At 41.1% G+C, this 24,056-nt stretch overlaps 1 protein-coding gene across 2 annotated transcripts in view; it reads right to left on the bottom strand.

Moving 5' to 3' along the window:
* The window catches only part of MAOB (monoamine oxidase B), a 51,630-nt gene extending 28,505 nt beyond the window's left edge, over window positions 1–23,125 (bottom strand). Inside the window, exons 1-3 of one of the 2 annotated variants that reach the window (XM_039729429.1) lie at window positions 22,770–23,125; window positions 4,473–4,567; window positions 3,481–3,618 (exon numbers count right to left, since the gene is read on the bottom strand). In XM_039729429.1, coding sequence (XP_039585363.1) covers window positions 3,481–3,618; window positions 4,473–4,567; window positions 22,770–22,815 — 279 coding nt within the window. In that variant the 5' untranslated portion in view covers window positions 22,816–23,125. Of the gene's footprint in view, window positions 1–3,480; window positions 3,619–4,472; window positions 4,568–17,873; window positions 18,052–22,769 lie in introns of those variants that run through there. The other variant, XM_039729428.1, reaches the window with a different exon arrangement.
* Between the last annotated feature and the right edge of the window lie 931 nt (window positions 23,126–24,056).

Here is a 24,056-nt window from a genome sequence, read left to right as displayed (position 1 = left end):
CCATCCTCTTACAGGGAACTTAACTGAGGTAATCGCAGAGGGATGAGCATGAGGAAACTCCATCTTCTTACTTAACTGAGGAAATGATGTGGTGGCACATTGCTGTCAAGAACTTTTCCAGTGACTGGGGAGGGGATGCTTCATGTTTCCCCCTGCATCTTAACCTGAAAGACCCCCAGGATGAATGCTGGGGCAATGGGAACTTTTTAGTGCTAAAGAAACAGCTCAATTATAATCATACGAGGAATGTTTCAGGTGCAACAGGCTGTGAAAATAGCCAGCTACCTGAGCCAGTTGTTAGCACTACCCACAGCCTGCCCTGAGACAACACAGAGATTAGAAGGAACAAGTGTTTCTACCATTTTTTATAATAAGGAATTCCCAGGAAGCATCAATGGCATTATCCCATAAAAAGATCTGGTAGAAAATAGGATGAGAGGATGTTCAGTTGGCACCACAGCTGGACAAAGAGTGGATCATCCTCACAGCACATGAAGGAATCATGTAAAAACATTCACTGGGCAAGCCATTCATACAAATAAATGTTTCCTCACAGACTTGGGATAGCAGAGCAAACCAGTTCCACAGTTTCTCTGGAGAATGAACCTGTGCCAATGTATGGTAAATACGTGTTTAGTATGGTAAAGTATGGTAAGTATGTGTTTTAAAATGCAGAAATTTGACATGGCTAATGAGACTCCACAGAAGTGAAGTACAGCTTGAATTAACAAGAAAAATTTGTTAATTAAACCCCTACAATAACTGGCACGTTTTCATATTTCACTCTTTCCAGAGACTGCTACATGGTAAAAATTACTGGGACTACATGCTCCTAGTTTTGCTTTTTTGAAAGACAAAATCTGTCATTGTGGTGAGGAAAATAAACACCAGTAGTCGAAATTGCATATCTAAGGTAGAACCCTGAATCCTCTCCTGGGCAGCTGAGAAGTTATCTCATTTTGTGAAGCATTTTTACAGATTTTGCATCTACCTACCAGTCCCCTGAGAGAACTGTTAGGAGATGATAACTTCTCAGACAGTTCTGCTTTTGCTTCTTAAATCTGGATTTATGAACCTAATTTCAGTGAGGCTATTGAAAAATCAGTGGTGTTCAGGCAGCAATTTGCCAACCAAATACTACTTACAGAGCTATACTAATTTTCTCACTAAGGCTGATGAACCAGTATTTACAAAAATGAAAAGAACATACTAATCTCTTTTCAAAGACCATGAAAAAGGCAGCTTAACAAGTGGAGGGAAAAGAAAAAAAATGTAGGGCAAGAAACATAATTTTGAGTTTCTGTGAAGATATCACACGTAATATAAGCAAAACCAAAAATAATCTCACAATAGAACCTGGCATTAAAAAAGATTAAAGGAGAAAAGAACCATGCAACCCAATCAAGTTGGTAAAGCCTAATTAGCAGAGACCCACCCAGAGATCAACAAAATGCATTCTTTTCATTTTGTAGTACAAAGAAGCTGCATATATTACTTGTATTAAAAAGCCTCTAAAATGAATTTAATTAACTATGAAAGGCTTTATTTTGCCTTTGGGTATAAGTAAAAACAGCGGCTGATTTTACAAGATGCACTGTGATGCCTGATTTTTGTGCAGCAAAAGAAGAATTAAAACCTTTAGGTTTCTTTGCCTTGGATAATTTTGTGGTCCAGAATTTAATTACATTTGACCACGGCCACAAAGCTTGGGTCAGCATGTGGATTCAGATTCACACAGGGGACACAGCCCTTTGTGTACTTTGAATCTACAACTCGGGAGCACTGCCTAGATTTCAAGGAGCACACGAGCACTGCTCATTTTCAGGGAAACCATGGACAAGCCACATGGCTCAGAAACCTGCAAGGAATGTGTTGAGAATACATGAAATGCTGGAGATTTGGCCACAAGGCAGTGTGTGTGTGTATATGTTTATTGTATAGTGCTCACATGCCAATTATTTAACTGTGAGTAATTCTTCATCTATGTTAATGATGCCCCACAATTGTATAAAGACAGGAGAAAAATGGAAATAAAGGATTTTAAATGAATGAAATCACAAAATGCAAAGGATGTGCAGCTTACTGTGGAATTATCTCTTCTCTTTACCTCTTCCTTGGCTACCAGGGAGTTCTGGCACACAGTTCTCTCCCTCTTCTCTTCAGGAACTCCTACAGGCAATTAAGCCTACAAACTGTTTCCATATAACCTTTAGGGTCTCAGCATGGCTTGGGAGTACCCAGCCAGCAGCTGGGATCTCTCTCCTTGGAGATTTTCAACACTTGACTGGGAACAACCCCAATAAACAGTGATTTCTGGCAGTATTTTGGAATGCCACCATGCTTTTCAGGATAGCAGGTTGCCCTGAAAAGCTGGGCATCCTGACTGGCCATGTCAAGTGTTTCCCTTGTGGCATCACCTCCTATCACTGTAAGGGAGATTTGAAGGCTAAATACTGTGAACAAACAGAAAATTTGGCTTTGAAGATGATGCCAAAGGCACACAGAGCAGTGTGGAAGTATCCATTAGTTCTACTACAGAAATGGTAATTACAGACAGCCACCATAGCAAATCACTTTGAGAACACTCTTCTTTTTTATAACAATTGAGTGGAAAAATAATGGAGAACATGACAGGACATCTTTTCTCTACTGCTGTTTTAAAAACTGTCAATGTCTTTAACCTTTGACCAAACATGAACTTCAAATATCTTGCCAGTCATTGCCCAATGGCTTTTCCTAAGCACATAATGAAACCCAGAGTTAACTTCCTTGGATCTAACAAGGAAAGTTTCCTCTCTGTGCAACTGCAACACTGGTCTATATCAGGAAAGGAGAAAGGATGCTCTTTTGGAGAATACGTGGGCTTTTTAACAGCTTTGCCATAGCTGTTCTATTTCAGACCATGTGGAGGCTCAGATCTGCCTCCACAACACTGTCTGATTCCCAGAGCCTTTTGCAGTTCCTATTTTGCTACTCTGCATGTTAAGTCTCCCCATCAGCACAACCAGACACTGCCTTTCACGCTTCTTTCATCAGCATAATAAATGTCACTGGTTTAGGAAGCCCATCCTGAGAGACTTTCAGCTCCCCTGGAGACACACCCAGGACTTCTGAAAGGGATTTTCAGACTCCTTGGACAGTGCATATCAGAGCTGGCCTGCACAGAAGAGTCACAGCTGCACTGTTCATAAACAAGGAAGTTTTTTGAGAGCTTTCAACTAAGAGGTGAGACCTGAACCAAGGCATGAGCTAATAGGATGCACCCCCAGGGTACACAAATAAATATGTGTGTCTCATAATTTGTACTAGTATAGCAATTTGCTGGTGATTTCATTATCAACATACTTATTTTTATAACCAATAAACTGAGATGCTGCATACTCAAACAGGTATTCTCCACTGCAGCAAGAGTGGAAAACAAGGAGAAAAACATCAGTACAATGTTAATGTTTACAGAAGCAGCTTGAGAGCATCTCTTACCTTGACATGGTGAATCAGGTGCTCAACTTCATTCACTTTGTATGTCTCTATTCCCAGCTCTTTAGAGAGCCTCAGGAGACGATTCTGTGTTGGCCCCACGTAAGCCCCTCCAAGGTCCACATATTTAACTTGCTTATTCTGGTTTATCACACACAAAAGGGAAGAAAAAAAACCCCAAACCATAAGAGACAAGCCCTTTGTAAATAGCACTCAACTTAAAAGAGCAATCCAGAGAATAAAATTAAATTAAATACTCCCAGAGCATTTTGGCTAAGATTCTTTTCCCCATGGAAAACAAATTCTTTGGTAGAGTTCTGGTGTGGTGAATATTGAGTTCATAACCAGCATGTTGATTATAATTTGGAGTTCATAACCAGAATAGGTGACCCATTGTTACATGACAGCCTTAAAAAGAGGAAAGAACCTGGCAGGCAGAGAGAGGAGAGAGTCAGAGACATCTGTGCAGCTCTTGCTCAGTCAGGCATCTCACCAATGACCAGTTTAAAACACACTATCCTAGGAAGCAGCACAAGCAAGATTTTCTAATGGGAAGAGTGAGAGGGGGTGACCAAGATCTAGACAGAGCATAAGAAAGGAGTGAAGGGAGATATGGTTGTTCCAGTCCTAACCAGCCCTGACACTCACAGAGTGGCCCTACACCACTCTGTACGGGCCATGCCACAGCTCAGCTCAAGACTCTTCACAGCAAGGTTGGCCTTGTGGGTGTTTCTTCCACAGAGACTTCTGCAGTGTCTTGCCCCAAGAAATGAATTTCAAACTTAGCTCATTGTGTTCTCCTTCCCAGATGGATGACTCCAGAGCCTGAAGATCACAGAAATATTCTGTCCCTACCATTATACCAGTCTTTCCCTTCTCTTATTGATACAAAATCAGGAAATTTCCCACCTGCTGGTTCTCTAGAAATTTTCCCTCACATGGCACCCACTGTAAGTATGAATATGCAGTATATAAATGGCTCTGGGGATAATTACCCTTACGGTAAAAGTTCTTCCCCCAACTCTGTCATTGGCTTCCAGCAACACCACATTCAAGCCTGACTCAGTCAGTAGCTTGGCTGCTGAGAGACCTAAAAGACAAAAAGAAAAGCAATTAAAGAATACTTCTGTGTATGCACTGCACAGCTCTTGTGACTTGATATGTAAATACTCTCATAGCTGTCCATCCAAATCCTGAATTTTTCATTCAAACACTATGCCAGAGTGGTGAGGTGGTGGAATTAAAACCCTCAAAACCCAATAATCACTAAGTGGAACTGAAGCCATCTAATGAAACAGTTTGTTGTCTAATTTTACATGTGCTGAGCAAGTTTTGCACCACAGTCTCAGAAATGCTGATGCATCAGCCAGCACTTGGTACGATGGTCACCCAGCCAGGCAGAGAACTTACAAACTTTACTGCTTGTAAACAAAAAGGTGTCCTCCCCAACATTTCATTTTTTATAACCCCAACAACAAAAAAGGAAGAAGTATTATTAGGATTGTCCTAAATTTGTGTAGCTTTCCTGACACTTGTTCTATGTCTCTGCTTTCCAGTTCTGAATACTTTGAAGTACAGTATCAAAGTTCCCACACAGTCAGGTCAGGGGTTTCATCTCCAGAAGAACACGTGGTCTGACTAAGAGATAGAATGTGCAGCTGTGTGTGGCAACAAGAATTAAAAACATGGTTAAGTCTACCCCAAAAATTTTTTTCTCATCCATTTTTGAATACCTTTTATTTCTATCTTGCAACTCTTGAAGCCGAGACACCCAAGTGAAAGAACAGTAAAAATGGAGGAGGCAATATCTCTTTTTAGTTGTGATGTTATAAATCCTCACAATTGCAGTGGAAAATATCAGATTCAAGCCCTGCAGCAAGTGTGTCAAGCTGCTGTGGGAACGAAGAGAACTAGAAAGGGTGCACAGGGAGGGAATCCAGCCCTTCTCAACTTCCCAAGATCATCTCTGCCTTTTACTTCAGCACACAAACTGAGATTTAAATAAACTGAGGTGCTTACTTTGGCCACATGTGAATTTCTAGTAGGACAAGAGTTATATTCTAGGAGGTTGTATCATCCTTTTGAACCAACAGGATGTGCTGAATAAAGTTCAGCAAGAGGCCAGGCTGGAAGCCACACTCATACATCATAATTTATCTATCCTTTCTGGCTCCCTGCCTTGTTACCATGAGAATGCAATCAGCTCCCTCTGTGTGTCCTAGTACATGCAGTTTTTGAGTTGTCATCCAAACAGATTGTTCCAAGCAGAAAGCAGCCGTGGAAGAAATGGCAAAAAGAACTGACAGCAAAAACAGATGGCCCAAGCTAACATAGCAGGACTGAATGAAATGAAAATGAAGCAAATATAGCAGTCCTGGGGAGAGGCTACAGAACATTCTGGTCACATTCAGATCATGGACTGGGGGTAGGAGAACCCAGTCCTGTCCCTTTCCCTGCTGCTGCCAATGTGCTGTAGTTAAGCTCTTTCTTTCCCCATTAAAAAACAAACAAAAAAAATAATTAAAAAGACAGGGAAAAAAGTCACAATAGTGTAGAGACCTGTGTATCTAAAGAATCTGACATTTTCTGAAGAACAGCTGCAGATGTTTCTAGTAAAACATACCCTCCTGCCCTTTTTTCCCCTCTTAGTTTCATGGGCTTATTTATCTTGGGTTTTCACATAAGTATTGGTGAGAAAACCAGTAATGAAACTGATAAAGGTCTTTCTGTACTTCCTACTGAGGAAATTATATTGCAAAAACATCTGGCTGGATCAGTGGCCTTGACTACACTCAAAAATATTTGAAGATACCAAGGAAGAACATAATACAGAAATAGCCATGGTATATAAACATGGACAACCCCTTCAAACAACATGCAAAGAGAGATTGGCTTCTGGAGAAAAAATAAGCAACAAGCCTCCTAAATAAATCTGGCTTATCTGTCAAAGAAATAAAGGAGTTACCACTCATAAAAGACAAATATTTCATCAGTTGGGAGACGATCAATAGCAGTTATTAATAATTTACAGAATGAATGCATAAACTCAAGGCTGTTGTCACTGAAGGTCTCTGCTGGCTTTTCATGCTAACAGGTATTGAGTAATCAATTAATAGCATTCAGTTACCAACACTGATTAAGGGATATGAGATTTGACTTTCTTTATTAAAATCTAATGAATAAACATTGCAGTGCAGCTGGGAACAAAGGCAGTTTATTCCCAGGAGCTGAACCAACAGAGAAGTTTGTAAAAGGATAACTCTAGATTCCACTGAACTGCAGCTGATTGGCAGCCCAGGTACCACCTCCTTGTTTCCTCCTGCACCTTTCCTCCACCTGATTGCACCCACTTAGTATTTACTCCCCATTTTGGGGCATGTGCCACCTTTCCCCCACCCCCTGCCACATTCACACATGGACCTGTTAAAGATGGACAGGAGTTTCCTCTTTCCTGAAGCAAAAATAAAAACCAGAACAGTGTTGAGGGAAGGATAAGGTTTGTTGTATCTCACTGCTTTGTCCATGCCCATCCTCCAGCAGATCTGATCTCTGCAGGAGGAGGGATGTGTCCTTGGGGATTGGAAGATGCAGTGTGCAGGGTTCCCAAGCTAAGCATCACCTGATCAGTTCAAGGGCTGGTGGTCCCCCTCTTCCTCTCAGCCGCTTCACGGCTCTGTTCTGGGCCCAAATTTGGTGCAGAAATGATCACAAACACATAACAGGAAAAAGATGGAAGAAGCAAAACCAGAGGCTCAGGAGGATCAGAGGGCACAGCAAAGGACCAGAGGAGGTCTCTCAGCACACACCGAAGAGGAAAACTCAAGGCTGCTGGTGACAGATACCACATTGTAGTGCTAGTGTCAGGTGGGAATGTTGCTGGGTTTTGGTATCTCACACATTGGGAATCACAGTAGTGCCCCATACCTGTTCCTGGGGCTGGACCAAAGGCCCCAAATGGGCTCTTGGACTGTCACTACAATAACAGTGAGGGGACTGGGTGTTGTGGAGGGAGAGCTCTGAGACAAAGTGGTACAAGGGCAGGGAGGGCACCAGGAACAGCAACAAAAGCATATTAAAATGGAAATGAACACTAGAATGTGAATATTGGGGCATGAGGTTGAGGTCTGCATTTCACAAACTAACAACTGCTGCAGAAAACCCCACAAACCACAATCTCTTTTCTGAGCAAGAGTCAGAGTGGTCTCTCTGTGCCTCAACTGCTGCAAACAGAGCACACACAATGGCCATGAAGCAAAGCCTGGAAAAATCAGTCACACATGATACAAGGTCTCCTTTTGAGCAGTTTAACCCTTCACATGCTTCACATTCCAGCACTGCCTCTGGCTTACCTGCCACTTTAACACGTCACTAACAAAAGGCAGATATTTGATATTGCCCCCATTCCTCACAAGCAAGGCAAAGAGCTGCATTCAAAAGCAAAAACCATCCAAAACTGTGACTGATGCTATTATTGCTCCTATGCACAGTGTTCTGTCACCTAGAGGCAGTTTTCCCTGCTCCCCAGGAGCATTTCAGCAGAATCAGATCTGAATTGCAATATCAGGGCTCAGCCACTTTTGCCACCACTTCACAGAAGACAGAAATTGGGTGCAGTTTCCAGTGCAGGTCAGCTTTCTCCCAGGGGCCACAGAGAGCCCTATACAAATATACAGAGAGAGATGCCACAAGCAAGGCAAAGAGCTGCATTCAAAAGCAAAAACCATCCAAAACTGTGACTGATGCTATTATTGCTCCTATGCACAGTGTTCTGTCACCTAGAGGCAGTTTTCCCTGCTCCCCAGGAGCATTTCAGCAGAATCAGATCTGAATTGCAATATCAGGGCTCAGCCACTTTTGCCACCACTTCACAGAAGACAGAAATTGGGTGCAGTTTCCAGTGCAGGTCAGCTTCTCCCAGGGGCCACAGAGAGCCCTATATAAATATACAGAGAGAGATAAAGCAGAAATCAAACAGTTAAGCAGCCTCACCTGCAGTTCTGCTCAAAGAACCAACAGGCAGCTAATTAATGCAAACAACAAAGAAGCAAACATGATTATTTGAAGCCCCAGACTGAAAATACCACGGTGTTTAGAGGATGCTTAACGGGGCAAGCCTCCATCTGTCACCATGGCAACCCGGTACCCAAGGCAGCCACCCAGAGATGCTGGTGGGAGATTGCCTCCCCCAGAATCTTATAACACAAGTTCAAGTCACGAAATTCATTTCTTTCCCCATCGTGCAGCACTCTGCATTCACACAGATTGGACTCAAATGTAATCATCACAGTAATTATTTCATCTTCAGTTCCAACTTCCTTCTTTCTTGTTTGATGTCTCTGTACCTACTAAATCCCTTAAATTGCACCATTTCATTAAACAGCTTCATTACAACCTCACTTCCTCACATCAACTGTTTTCTTATCCTGAGAGAATGACTAATTCAGATGTTTAATTCTTTTTTAAAACAGAAAAATTTAAATATTTATGCTAGGGCAAAATCCAAACTTTATTATATATGTATATTTAAATTTTTATATATATTAAAAATATATATAATATATTTATTTAATATATATGTGTGTGTGTTTATTTGGATTACATATACTTGTATCATATAGAATATAAATATTATATTTATCATCTTCATATTTGAATTGGCAAATGTGAGAAGAGTCTCATTTTTCATCTGACCCCCATGTGCCCTACAGTGTAGCCCTATTATCAAATATATTTGACTATCTAAAGAGTATTTTAAAGCATATTTTCTAAAAAACCTGAAATTTAGTAATACCATTCTATTCTGCCTGGAATCAGCAATTTTACTGAAACACCCTTTAATCTTAGCATTTCAGAAAAAAAAAACACTAGAAGGGCATGACTGGAAGTCGCATCTCTGAAAAGTTGTAAATTTCTGAAAGATTCCTTCTGTACTTTCTCTGTATTACTCACTACTTTATCATGTTTCTCCACAATTATTATTTCCTTTCTAGGAAAAAAATTGCTTCTCTTATATAGTTATAAAAACCATCTACAAATTCTAAATTTTAATTCATGGAGGGAGCAAAGAAAGTTCTAAGCCACAGGCATTCAATTAATAGCTTCTAAAGTGGCTGGCACAAAAAAAAAACTGTTCACCTTATAACCATAAAAATTCCTCCCTTTGACTAAAATTATACATTGAGTAGGAAGAAATGCTGCCATTGTACTTGTGCTGTATTAACTTGCAGGTCTTAATGTAGAACTTCCTCCAATTCACGGAATTTGCCAACATTTTCCTCCATGTATTTATTTTGACACAAAAGACATGTTTGCAAAGGATTTTTTTTCCTGGTTGTCACATTTTTTTTCCTGTTCAGCCACATCTAAATGACTGAGTCTGCAGAGATGTCAGGTAGCAGATGCTGCTTTGCACAGAGCCAGAGGGCAGAGCAGCCTTGGTGCAGTCCAGAGCAGTGAACAAACATTGCACCAGGCTCAGCATCAGCATGTGCCCAAAAATGCACCTTGCAAATGGGATAACTCTCAGCCTGCAGAACAAGCACAGCCCTCTGCCCTGGGGTTAAGGGAGAAATTGGGGGATGCAAAAATGTCTCACGAGACTGACAGCAAAAAAAGGAAACATACCACAACTGATTACATACAGACAAGTAAGACTTCAGTTCAGAGTCTAAAGTAGATGAACTCAAGTATTTTTAACACAATTATTTAATAGATGGATGTCCATGGATATTTAATACACTGAAGCTGTTATTTCAGTAATCTTTGTGTTCTTCTTCTTCTTGATCTTGAATATAAGTCTTATTTGGAGCCGAGATGCCATGAATTTAACTTCTTTTCTTAAGTGATGAATCTCAAAAAAAATAAAAACACTAAAAAATAAACCCAAACCCAAATAAATAAATTTTAAAATCCCCACCTGAAGTGTCTAAAATGTTAAGAAAAAAACCCAGGAAATCTGTCAAAACCTACAAAAAGTTATAGAAGCTGGTATTGCTGTAGGATGACATGGGAAATACAACTTTCCTCACTTTTAGATATCTTTGTACAATATCCCCGACCTACCATCTTTGATGCTCAGGAATACTTGCAAAATACATACAGCAAATAAATTAATTTGGCCAAAACTGCTGCACTGGACCCAAAGAAACAGAATCCATCCGTTAAAGCTGCAGAAGAACATTTGGGGAGAACACCACCATTAGTGGTCAAGACAGCTGCAGAGAATGAGGTCAATAAGAAGAATCTGAGAGGAATATGCCCCAAGCAGATGAGGTAAATTGTGGGAGAAAGAGAAAAAACTCCCCATCAATGAGGAATTAAGTTTCTAGCATGTAAAAATTGGATCAGCTAGTGGAAGAATCCAATTTGCTGCTGCTTAGACCTATTTACTCAAAAATTCAAACAAAACCCCTCCGTGTTTATATTCAGAGCTCTCTGACCTCCTTTTAAGAAGCGTCCCCACAACATCCTGTAATTCAGTGCCATCAGCATTAGTGACAGTTTCCATGTCACTGTGACCCTGGAGGGACAGAGGGCAGGAGCAAGGAGAAGACCTCACCCACAGCCAAGCAGAAATTTTGCACCAGTGGGATTTCTCCTTGGTGCTCCACAGCTTCTTCATTGCATTGCTGTGCTAGAAACTGCAATTTAATAGCTTTGGTCTTGTCTGTGCTCTAATGGACACAATCTGATTACTGCTCCATCACTGAGAGATCGAACCTGGCGCTGGTCACCTTTAGCTCTGTCACTCATCATCAGCCAGCTAAAATGTTTAAACTGAAATAATGGCTTGAGACAACAATGCCTGCAAGGCATTGTAGATATGGATTGTAAATAAAACAAAAACCAAGACAACGACAGCAACAAAAAAGCAAAACCTGTGTTGGCCCAGGGTCTGGGTGAGTTAAGGTCGTACAGGTTTGTTTTGTATAGCTCCTCACATTATGGAAAGGTCGAGGAATTTTGCTCTTGTGAAGAATACTGTGCCTTCAGTGTGGAGGCAACCTTTTAACTTCTCTAATTTGGGCCATCTTAACAATAGTAGTTTAGATATCTGACTCAATCTTACCAAAGAAAATTCAAAAATTATAGTTCAGAACCTAAAACCATGGTAGACCTGGGCCAGTGTAAGTTGTCACTCTCAGTTGTGCCTTACCTTCATGTACAAACAGTACAGTGAAAACTAGCAATGCAACTCTTTTTTGACCCAAGTATTTTGGCTATGGGGAGAGATACTCTGTTTTCCTAAACTGTATCACTGTGCTGCAATTAATGCCATTAAAATTAATATCACTCATCACCAAGAACATTACAGAGCTTAGGAAAACAACAAAATTACAGTTTCAGAAACCCCAAGGAGCAAAAAGAGACATTGTCAACCTATCTGTTTAAAATGTACATTTACTTAAAATATTTGTACAAAAGACCTAACATTTCTGCCTAAGATACAGCACTCTATGAGTAAATATAATTTATTTCTGTTGGCATTTCATTGTCTAGCCAAGGCAATGAGTTTTTCTGTCTGAGCTCTAATTCTGTAATTTTGTCACCAAGGTCAATATGAGCATCCCCATGAGTTAATGGGACTTCATGGGAGCATAAACTCTAGTCCCAGCTTTCTGTGATTTCCCTGCAAGAGCTCCTGGATGATCCATCCACAGTGCAGGGAGCAGCATTTATTAAGTTCTTAAAATCAGAATTGCAAACATTCAGCCAATGCTTTCAGTCCCAAGCATTGCAGCTGGTTAAGTGATACAGAGCCTGGGCAGATATGAGTGGGATGACCAAAGTTGTGGGGTGTAAAGCTGAACCCCTGCCAAGCATGGGATGAAGACAGTTTGTGGCATTTGGGTGGAAACCCAACACCTTTGGTTCAGTGGTACCCAGGTTTAAGCACTGAAGGCACAGCTGTTCTGTCCAAGGCTTCCCTTGTTTCCACTTCACTTTCACATCTGAAGTTCCCCTTGAAACTTCATATTGACAAAACTGGGCACCCCAGAATTTCAAAGGTTGAGTATTTCTAGTATCAATCATTTACTGTCTTCTCTTCATTTAATGGACTTGTCATGAACAACCATGGCCACCTCACACTTTAAACCATGTCAGAAGCCTTCTAGACTTCAGTCAGGTAAAAAACCCAAACACATTCTGCGTGTCCTTTGTTATGGCTCCAGGATATACTGGAAAAGTTAATATTAATAATAATATAAATAATATAATTATCATTTATACTCTGATATTATCACACACCCTCAGTCCCAGGGCCTCCTTTAGCTTAGGCATCCCTTTCTGCTAGTTTACAATCTGGGCTGCCTCAAAACACAACAGACAAAATAGAGGGGAGAAAAAAAGGATAGAGAGAACTGAAAGTGCTACAGCAAACAGGTCACAGCACTGCATGAAATAAAGCTAAGCACAGTGAACTGGCTGAGGGTCTATACAGGCACTTTCCTAAAGGCATCCTTTTAGGCATTACTGCTATGAAGAGATCTACAAGCAAATAAAATGCCAGTCAGATTTACTCTGAAGAATAGTTTTGCCTTCCACACACAGCAATGTGGGAAAAAAAAAGGCTAAGCTGCATCTGGAAAATTTTGTAAAATTATGCAACAGTTGCCTCAGAAGAGAAATGCTTATCTGTTTTGCCAAGTCTTGCTTGTTCTCAAGCAACAAATTCTTTTTTTTTAGTCCTCTGAGAAAAGTAAATGCTCAAAAAACAAAATCAACTGGAAGAAGTGAACTTAAAAAATAAACAGACTAGCACTCTCATATCTTGACATTGAAGATTAACATGTAATTTCCCAGATTTCTCAGTATCTAATGACTCAAAGGTGTTCACCTAGGTCAGGCTGGGCAAAGCAAAGCTCAAGAGACTCATCATGTCTTCATTCCATGGCTGCCCATTTTGTTTCACATTTTAATTGATCTTCAGCTAACAATTTTCACACAAATAGCACATAATAATTACAGATTTATATTGAGCACCTCTCAATGTCACTTCCAAACAGCCACACCCCAAAGACTCTTTGGAAATTCCTATCATCACAGCCCACATATACAGTTAGGTGTGCACACACTCACAGAGGCTAAATTGTAAAGCCTACAAGGATTTGTGAACATTTTATTTATTCGAACAACCAAAAAATTAAGACGAACCCTGCTGAAAGCCCAAATTATTCCCCAGCTGAGATACCAAAGGCTGAGAATGTGCATGTCATCTAGAGAAGCCCAAAAGAGAGCCACTAAATAAGATGACTTGTGACATCCATCCATCCATCCGTCCATCCATCCATCCATCCATCCATCCATCCATCCATCCATCCATCCATCCCTAAGTGCAGGCAGGAGGAAGTTTGAGCCAAACAGTTCATTAAAGCATCACTACTATGAAAGAAAAACTGCTACCACTAGAATTTTACCATTCTGATAGAATGTGTAGGGGCAAAAATGGTGAAGGGAACATAAAAGAATAGATAAATATCTAAAGTTGGAAAAAAAATGCATTTAACACCCTTTTCCATCCATCCATCCATCCATCCATCCATCCATCCATCCATCCATCCATCCCTAAGTGCAGGCAGGAGGAAGTTTGAGCCAAACAGTTCATAAAAACATCACTGCTATGAAAGAAAAACTGCTACCACTAGAATTTTACCATTCTGATAGAATGTGTAGGGGCAAAAATGGTGAAGGGAACATAAAAGAATAGATAAATATCTAAAGTTGGGGGAAAAAAAGCATTTACACCCTTTCCTTTCCTCATTTGTGCTCATTATTTAGCATAACTCACTGATTTGGCCTCTGGCCAAGCCACCTCATAAAAAATTAATTCATATTGGAACAAAAGAGGTGTCTTGCTCCAATATTTAATACATTCAAACACAGATTTATCACTCAAGCAAAAATGAGCCCAGTTTATACTCAAGCTATCCTAGTAATCCAGGTAATCATGGTGCACAGCATGAACCTGCTGTTTGATCAGCTGTTGCTGTGTGCAGTCAACTGAACAGACTCAATTCAATGTTTTATATGTGAATTATACCATCAAGATAAAGAGCAGCTGCCTGGGAGGCAGGAGGCTACAGGGGCATCTCTCCTCCCACCCTCCTCACTTCCAGCTGGGTGAAACTGAAAAGCATGAAAAGGTTGAATAGTACAAAGTAATATCTGTAAGATGAGCAGATTTAAAATGAATCAAAACTTCAGGGAACTTTGTAAACACCTGAAAATGAAGTGCCAACAGAAGCCAGGTCACCACCATAACTTAATCTTTGCAAGATGCCCAAGCCTCTAATGAGCCAGAGCCAGACTCTTCAGTGGTAAAAATTAATGCATCTGTGATTTATTTTGCCAGATGTGCCAGCTACTAGAAGTAACCCACAAGGTCTCAGACTTTCCAGACTAGACCATCCATTCTTTCAGGGATGGTTTTCACTTTGCTTTCCCCCATCCTATCCCATGCTCTCCTTTCCTCTAGACAATCACACACAGAGTCCCCACAAAAATCCCAATGCCCATCATTTCCTTGGGTGGTTCCTTGCTCTCCATCCCCTGCTACTGCTGCTCCTGATGCTGTTAAGACCCCACAAAACTCACACAGCTGAGTCCTGTGGAGCTGTGGGTGGCATAGCATCAGAAGCTCTTCCCATAAATAATATTATCAATGCTTCTTGACTAGGTCAATGCAACTCCTCTCTGGCTTGACAGGCGCTTTTCAGCACCTCTTTATTACTAACTTATCCAGAACTCAGGTCTCCCCAAACGAGACCCTGATGACTATTCTGCTTTCTCTTCCCTTCCAGCCCCAAACCAAATAATGATTTGTGGAGAAAATACAGTTTTCAAAGTGACTTTATACTGGTTTTTCTTTTAAGCAAGCTGTTTGAACAGAAAACTGACAGGACAGAGAAAGTTATGCAAAATACAAGAGCATGGGTGTGTTATTTAGAAGAATGCTAGTCATTCATGGTTTAAATACCAATGGCCTGTAGTGCAGCCTCACTGATCACTGAAAACAGCAAAAAAAATGCTAGACAAGAATAATGCAGCATTATAAAATTATAAACCTTAGACACGAATCAGTCCACAAAGGAAAAAAAAAACCCAGTGGATTAGATGAATGATCCCATTTTGACCATCCTTCAAGGCAGCAATGATAATAACATCTGACATAAGTTTAGAAGGATGAAATAGGTTATCTGCCCAGAAGGAAAATCATGTTAAGTTAAAAAATGGCTATATAAAAATTAAATGATTGAAACTTGATTGAGATTAATGGAATTTCCTCAAGAAACCAAAGCCTGGCTGAAGCCCTGGAGTCCTCACCACAAAAAAAGACAAGGACCTCTTTCAGCAGGTCCAGAGGAGGCCCACAGAGATGATCCAAGGGATGAAAGACCTTTCCTAGGAAGAAAGGCTGAGAGAACTTGGGCTGTTCAGCCTGGAGAAGAGAGGGCTCTGGGAAGACCATATAACAGCTCCCAGTGCCAAAAGAGGTTTATCAGAAATATGAGGTTGAAATTCTTAGTAGGGCGTGTCACATTAAGACAAGGGATAATGATTTTTAGACTAGAAGAGGGTAGATTCAGATTAGATGTAAAGAAAGTAATTTCTAACAATGAGGATGGTGAAAGGCTGGAACAGGTTGGACAGGAGAGGTGATGGAAACATTCAAGGCCAGGTGGGACAGGGCTCTGAGCAACCTGATCTAGCTGAGGATGTCCCTGCTCATTGCAGGGCAGTTGGAATAGATGACCTTTAGAGGTCCCTTTCAGCCCAAACTGTCCTATGACTACAATTCCCCAGGAATGATGACTGATTTTAGAATCATCCCTGAGTGGTTTGTAAGGACACTAAGACACATTGTCAGCAAAGGAAATCCAAATAAAGTTCTTCAATAATCTAGGACCCTGCTCAGTAAACTTTTATAAGCATGATAAACTTCAGTGCTCTATCAGTGCACTCTGTGAAATAACTGCTGCAGAACAGAGACAGAACACAAAGGCAAACAACTCCTCTTTTGGGAAGGGGCAGAGAGACAACATGGCTTTTTATCATGAAATAACATAACTATTTAATTACAGTTGTCAGTTATGTTATGGAGAAGGAAACCGTGGCAGTGGGAAATGTGCCAAAATCCCCCAGACTGTTTACATACAGAATAATAACTTCTGAAGAAGAAAAGCCTTCTGAAATTATTAAATTAAGCATAAGGCCTAATTCATTGTCATCAGCTGCTGCGTAAGATATGTAAATATAGAGCAAACTCTCTGCTGGTTTATAATAATACAAGCAGCACTGGAAGTTTACCTCTGGGACTGTCAGGGCTGTGTAAGCCCACACTGCTCAGGCTGCCTCCTTAGGCAGTGCAAACATCAATACACAGCTTTTTGGCACATCTCTCCAGCTTTGGATAAGACTACAGACACACACCAGTAAGAGCACCTCCAGTAGTCAACAGCAGCCTTGTCAACACACTCCTGAGATCATCTTAGACAGCCTGAACACTCCAGGATGGAGCCAGAGCAGAGGGCCGCTCATCACAGCCACTGGCACCACAGGCACCAGTGTTTAACCCAGACCTGTGTCCCTGTGGTGTCTGACACTGTGTGTGGCTTGCTGGAGACTGACACTGTTCACTCCTTACAGCAGGGGAAGCACAATGAATTGCATTTCTCTAAAATAACCCCTGAACTTGATGGTGCCAAGGAGTAAAATGAGCAAATCATGATTCGTAAGTACGCAGAATGTGATCTTTTGGCAACCTCTTGATGCTACAAGAAAATGAAAGAAAGAGAAGTAGGCAAGGAGAAAACAGAGAGGATGACCAAGTAAATAATTTTTAACTGTGTCTTCATGGAAGGAAGAAGAGCACAAAATTGAAATACTCGTTCCATGTCACTATCTTTGATGAGGGAAACTAAGTTTCCCAAGACAACCAGCTGGAAATATCTGTGTGAAAAAATAGTGCAGAACATCACACACTTGATCTGAACCAACTCCCTAATGCAGACAGACACCACTCACCACCTCCAGTGTGATTAGGCTGTAGTCAAGTGCTAGACCAATCTCTGAAAAATCTCACCAACTCAAAGCACCCCTGCAGGTGGTTGTCCAAGCAAACAGTGCACAGAACTTGCTTACAAATAGCTTTCAGTCTCTCCTGAAAATCTTGTTAGTCAAAAAAAAAGAAAAAAAAAGAAAAAAAAAAGGAAAAAAAAGCAGCTATTCAGCAGCACAGATAAAATCCTGTGGACTCTCTAGTGTGTAACTTTAACACCCACTGCTGCACATATACTTTGGTTCCCTACCAGTTATTTCCCTTAATAGCTTAACATATTTCCCATAATAGATACAACAGCAATTCTTTTCCCCAAAGTTTTACCATCCTAACTTACCTTTTTCCCCTTCCATGGTAGTTTTCACATTTTGCTGAACAGACTGAATGAGTTTTCCCTAACAACAACCTTTCATAATGGTTCAATAAGCTAATGAAAAACCTTTCCCTAATGAAGCATCACCCTGAGCCTTGTGAGATCAGATGGCTCCTGCAGGTAGGCTGGAAAGCTTCTTATCAAATCAACTCTCAGACCAATTAGGAGGTCTCAGACAGTGAATTACAAGAGCTGTCCCTGCTGCCTAGGCTACCCAACCATTTCACAACATTATGCAGCTGCTTTCTGTTCTGTTTACTGTGCATTGCCAAGTTTTTTTTTTGTGAAATGTCTAGAAGTCAAATGCAGATTCCATCTAACTGGCTCATACTGCTTTAGCCATGAGAGTGGTTGAGTACAAAAGTAATAATTTCTGCTGTCAGATAGAGAGACAGGTGACTGAAAATTAACCAAGAGCTTCATCATGCCAGCTGACAGGAAAATGTCCTGGATCCCAGAGAGGGTGACATTCCCTGGAGAGGGTCAGAGTCCTCCCACTGACTGATCCCATCTGGTTCATCATGAACAGCTGCTTCATCCATGCCTCAATTTTGGTTTTGTGGTTTTGTCTGGTTTTTTTCTTCTCCAAGTGGACATCTAGCATAGGATTCCCAGACTAGTAATGTTCTCCAAAAGACTGTCTTGTTTGGTAAACCATCTTTTCAGAGGAAGAGTATTGAAACATTGTAATTTACTACCAGAGAGCAAAAAGAAACAAGTATCTACTAAATATTATGTGTTTAATCTATATAGTTTTTTTAAACTTGTCCCAGATTTGTTTTAAAAAACAATTTTGCCCTCTGCATCAGTCTATTTTTAAACAGACAGAATACCATCAGATAATAGCCCTCAAACACCTGGTCTGTTTTGGGATGTTTTGGTTTCGTTTTTATTTTTGAAGTGATGTGACAGTGGTTCACAGATTCAGTGAGAGCTACTGTAATTATAGAGCACATTAAATTGTCACACAAATTAAAAGTGAGGCTTTAAAACAGTAGAGAGCACAGTGGCATCAATATAATGCAAGAATAGATATGGAAATATTTTTAAAACCCAACATAACAATAGAATTATCTTACAGTATGTTTTAGTTCTAAGCTTACAGGAACATGACAGGTTGCTTGTGAACAGCAAAAAACCAAGCATACTAATAGTATTAATTTTCTTACTATAATTAAGAAAAGACTTCACCTTTAAGGAAAAAAAAAATCAACCACCTTCACTTTGATTGTAAAATCTGTGCACCAGAGATTTAAGAAAAGTATTTTCTTAAGAATAAGATTAGGATAAAATCTGATAAATTACTTGAAAACAAAACAAGAAAAGCAGTTCCCAAGGCAAAAACAGGGACAGGAAGACATTTTTGAAAACAAAAGGAGAAAATCTTTAAAGAAAATCTCTGAGCAGATTTCAAGATTTCATTTGAAGTCATTGGGTGTCTCAATTAAGAAGATAAACAAGTTTGATGATGCAACTGTATAGTTTTCTCATAGTTGTTTTGATCCTCGTGCTAGAGGAGCCCTTCAAAGTAAAAGTGAGGCCTCTAAGCAAAGAGAAGAACCTGTCACAATGCATATTCCAGCTCTAAGAGGCTCTGTTAAGCTTCTGATCTAAATATTCTTTAGTACCAGGCATACTGCATGCAATGTGTGGCTAAGCATTTTCATATATGCTTTTTCACTCTGGTAAATTTTCTCTTTAAATATTTCTTTTTAATCTGCACCATTTGCAAAAAAAATCCAAAGCTTTGGCTGAAGTTTTACCCATAAAAGAGAATCTACCCTTAGCAAATCTGTTCTTCAAAGGTCTTCATTATCATCAATATTATTGAGATTACCTGACAACTTCAGCAAAGCCACAGACCATTACTTTGACTTGAAAGAAATGTAGACTAATTTTGAGTATATTTTCATTACACAAAATTTAAATTGGCCAGTTCCTCAGTTTTATTCTTTCCTTTTATCAAACCTGCAATAAAGGACACTAAAAATGATTCAGCAAAGGAAGTGGCATCTTCAGATAAAAGAACAGAGACTGCCCAGGGTTGTGAAGGCCTCTGCACTGTTATTTCATGATCAGGATTTCAGTCTTTACATTTTAAACCCTACTAATTACATCTGGATAAAAAGACAAGCAGAGCTGCTGCCAAAGAGGGTCTGAGCCTGCAAATGCACAGTTTGCTCTACCTGCAGGAATAAAGAGAAAGGAGATGGCCAAGTGGCAGCTCTGTGACACTTGTTTGTGCATCCTCCTGCTGGCACAGCAAGTCTTTGTTTGCTCTGCAATTCCCTGCTTTGCTGGGGCTGGAGCAGGTGGCTGGAGCACACCTCAATGTGACAAGGACCTTCTGCTGTTGTCACAGGCAGCAACCACAGAGCCTTGGTCAGAAGAGCCTCAGGCAGCCCAAATCCAGAGACTTTCCGAAGGAACACACAGGAGTTGTGGAGCAGCAAACAAACCCAGTGTCCAAGGGGTGCCTCATTCTAAAAATCATACACTTCACTCTCTGGTGGACAGGAGAAGAGATCTCAGCAGCAGCTGCGCATGTTAGCAGGGGTTTTAAATCAGTGTAAGGAGATCTAAAACCTCAGTTCCATCATCTGGCTGCAAGTTCAATGATTTACAGACAGTGGGAATCAGAGGTGAGCAGGAGCTGTACACAGCTAAAGGAAAGGGACTGAAGAGGGGTACTTAGTCAATACAACAATTTTTGTGCCTGTATATTTTTCCAACCTTTGTGAGAAGACAGGAAAAAAGTTGCTACAGCACAAAACAGGAGCATTTTGGTTGGTATTTAGTGTAAAGGGAAGTAAACAGATAATTGGTTCCCCCCACCACTTGCTGCTGTCTACAGGTGGCAAAGAGCGAAGAACATGAGTGACCAGAGCCTGACCAGAGCCCAGCACTGCTCCTCTGTCCTGATGCTCTTCCAGAAAAACCTAAAGCACACAATCAACCAGAGCTCAGCACTGCTCCCCTGTCCTGATGCTCTTCCAGAAAAACCTAAAGCACACGTTTGACCAGAGCTCAGCACTGCTCCCCTGTCCTGATGCTCTTCCAGAAAAACCTAAGTGGGCTGTGCAGGCCTGCCACAAAAATATTCCCATGGCAACCAGGATAACAAGGGTAATTTAAAAGCTGTTACACTGACTCTTTCACTCCAACTCATTCAACAGAGGGAATGTAGCACTACTGCTGTACAAAACCATGCCACTGGAAATGTTTTTGTTTACAAGACATGAACAGACATTTACCATGGGCTGATTACTTTAATTGAGTTTCACTGTGACACACTGTGTAAGTTAAAAATTAACCATAACACTGTGTTCAGAATCCACTGTGCTTTACAGAAAAGCAGTGTTTAATTTTTGCCGTTTGTATAAACATACTTGAAACACTCAAACATTATTCAGCAGTTTGTTATCAGAGAATCATCCTTAGGAAATAATGCCTATGATTTTGTCTCTGCATTTTGTATATCATTCAAATTGCATGCTACACACCTTAACATGATGGTTAAACAGACATCTAGAATATATGTAAGTAAAGAGTGGAAATTAAAAGCCATATGAAAAACAGATGGACAAAATCACATTTTCTAACAGATCATAAGTAATTGTTTGTGGTTTGGCAGGAGATACTGCTGGATCTGTGGATGTGTGCACATTCTTCCTGCTCTGAGGAGATCACCAATGGCACAGGGGCTGTCACTCCATACCTCCCTATGCTAAGGGACCAAAATGCAACTGTTGATATGCCAAAGGCACAGGGGAAAAAAAAAATCTACTGCCCATGCACAATTTATTTGGCACATGTATCTCAGAACAAAATGCATGGGAGAGAGATTCATTGTGGGCAGGCACAGAGGTTTTCTAGCCCAGGCTGGGTTAAAACCAGCTGATTTCACACAAGTGCAAGAAGGCTCCGGGGCCCCAGTGCTGTCTGTCCATTCTGCCAGGCTGCTCAGGCTCTCAAACCCACACCTGTGCTGAAAGGGGAGCTAGAAACTTCCTATCCACCCAGCTGATTTTTCCTTTATGCCTCCACCTGTGCTGAACAAAAGGCAGCCAAGGATTGAAATGAATCCCATGTGACCGAGGGCTGCTACCTAACACCCCTGCACTGGGTGCAGAGGATGCTGAGTGCTTCTGCCTCGCCTGTCCAAAAGATCCAGGGGTACTGGAAAAAACTGCACAGGTTCAGGGGATGCCAGGACTGGACAGTGGAAGAACCAGAGAAATAAAACGTAAATCTATAAAATGAAATTGAATTTAAAAAAAAAATTATTGAAATGAACAACAGTAGTAAAAATGAACGGTAATGGATATAAACGATAATTTAAAAATTAAAAATTTTGGAATAAAATAATAAAAATATAAAATAATTAAATAAAATAAATTATAATATAAGAATAAAAGAATAATAATAAAAGAATAAAATAAAAATAATATTTGCGAAATAATGGAAATAATAATAATAATGGAAATAAATCATAATATAAATAAATAATAATATAAATAAATAATGATAGAAATAAATAATAATAGAAATAAATAATTATCTAAATAAATAATAATTGACATAATTAATAAAAATAATTAATAATATAACTGAATAATAAAATTATTAATAATAGAACCGAATATAAAGTAAATTATACAATAAAAATAAGATAAAAATAATTAAAATGACACCACAATTGCCATTATTAATTGTTTATAACAACAATACGATTCTGCCTGCACCACACGGCACTCCGCCCGAACGATGGGGCTGCGCTCCGCCGGTTTCACCGGCCCGGGCGGGGGTCGCGCATCCCTCCCCGCGCTGCCCCGTGCCCTCCGCCGCCCCCGCACCCACCTGAGATGCCGCCCCCGACCACGACCACGTCGCATCTCTCGGCCATGGCGCTCCGGGGCTCGCTGCTCCAGCGGCGGCTCCGGCCGGGCTGTGCCGGTCCCGCCCCGCGCTGGCACCGCCCCCGCTGCGGGACCCGGCCGGAACGGGGCTGCTGCTGAGGCCGGGCCCCGAGCCACGGCCCTGCCGGGGATCCCTGCTGGGTGTCCCTGCTGGGTGTCCCTGCCGGGTGTCCCTGCTGGGTGTCCCTGCTGCCTCCCTCACGGCACGGCCAGGGAGCTGGGCCCTGGTGGGGCAGCGCGGCTGCCAAGCTCGGCTGTGCTGGAATCCATCCTGCAGCCGCCCTGGGCCTGTGGCTGCCGAGGACTCAGGTGTGCCCTCAGGGTGGGTGTCCTGTGGCTCCTGCAGGCCGGCCTCCCAGCACAGAGGAGTGTGACCCCCAGGAGGCTGGCAGCCCCACAGGGCAAAGACTGGCTCGTCCAGAAGCCACAGTGTCATCAAATCCAATCCCTACACACCCAGGGGTACTGGAAAAAATTGCACATTTTTTCCAGAGATGTCAGGATTCCAGAGATGTCAGGACTGGGCGGTGGAAGAACCAGAAAAATAAAACATAAATCTATAAAATAAAATTGAATTTTTAAAATATATGTTAAAATGGGCCTTCCACTTCTCAGGTTTCTAGCAGTGGTGGCACCAGGAGAAGAGGTTTTGGGGATGCTCAAAGCATGGAAATAAGTTTGGTCTGGTGTACCTGTAGGGATCCCATCCCGCAGTCATGTCAGTCGTACCTGACCTCCCACACCCGGCAGGTTCAAGGCAGAAGATTCCCAGCTCCAGGACATTCTCTGAGCCGAAGTTCCCAGCTCCAGGACATCCAAAGACACTTGCTCAGTTTCTGTCATTCTCCATGTCCTGGAGCTGTACATTGCAAAAAGCAGAGAGTCTGGAGAGGGCTCCCTGTCCCTCTTCCATAATGCCTCAAGTGAGAGTTTATGGGGTTCAGAGATGGGAATCTGTGATGGAAGTCACAAATACTGACTGCAATGAGTACAGTCCTGCATTTTTAGGCAAAATGGGAGGGAAGAAAATTAAAGGGACAGGAAATAGAACAAAACTGAAATACATATTCTTACTCTGATTGAAATAATCTGTCTGATTAAATCAAACTCCAAGACCTCTTTATCCTGAGAGAGACACAATTATCAAATTATCAGAAATAATGGTTGCAGAGACATTTCAAATCCCATATGAAACACTCAAAATTGGGGAAGGCTATTCCAAAAGTAG

This window comes from Passer montanus, unplaced genomic scaffold (genome assembly GCF_014805655.1).
Source record: "Passer montanus isolate IOZ18808 unplaced genomic scaffold, ASM1480565v1 scaffold69, whole genome shotgun sequence".
In the NCBI taxonomy this organism is placed as follows: domain Eukaryota; kingdom Metazoa; phylum Chordata; class Aves; order Passeriformes; family Passeridae; genus Passer; species Passer montanus.
Note: the sequence above shows the minus strand (reverse complement) of the source record. Positions and strands in the feature narration are given on the sequence as shown.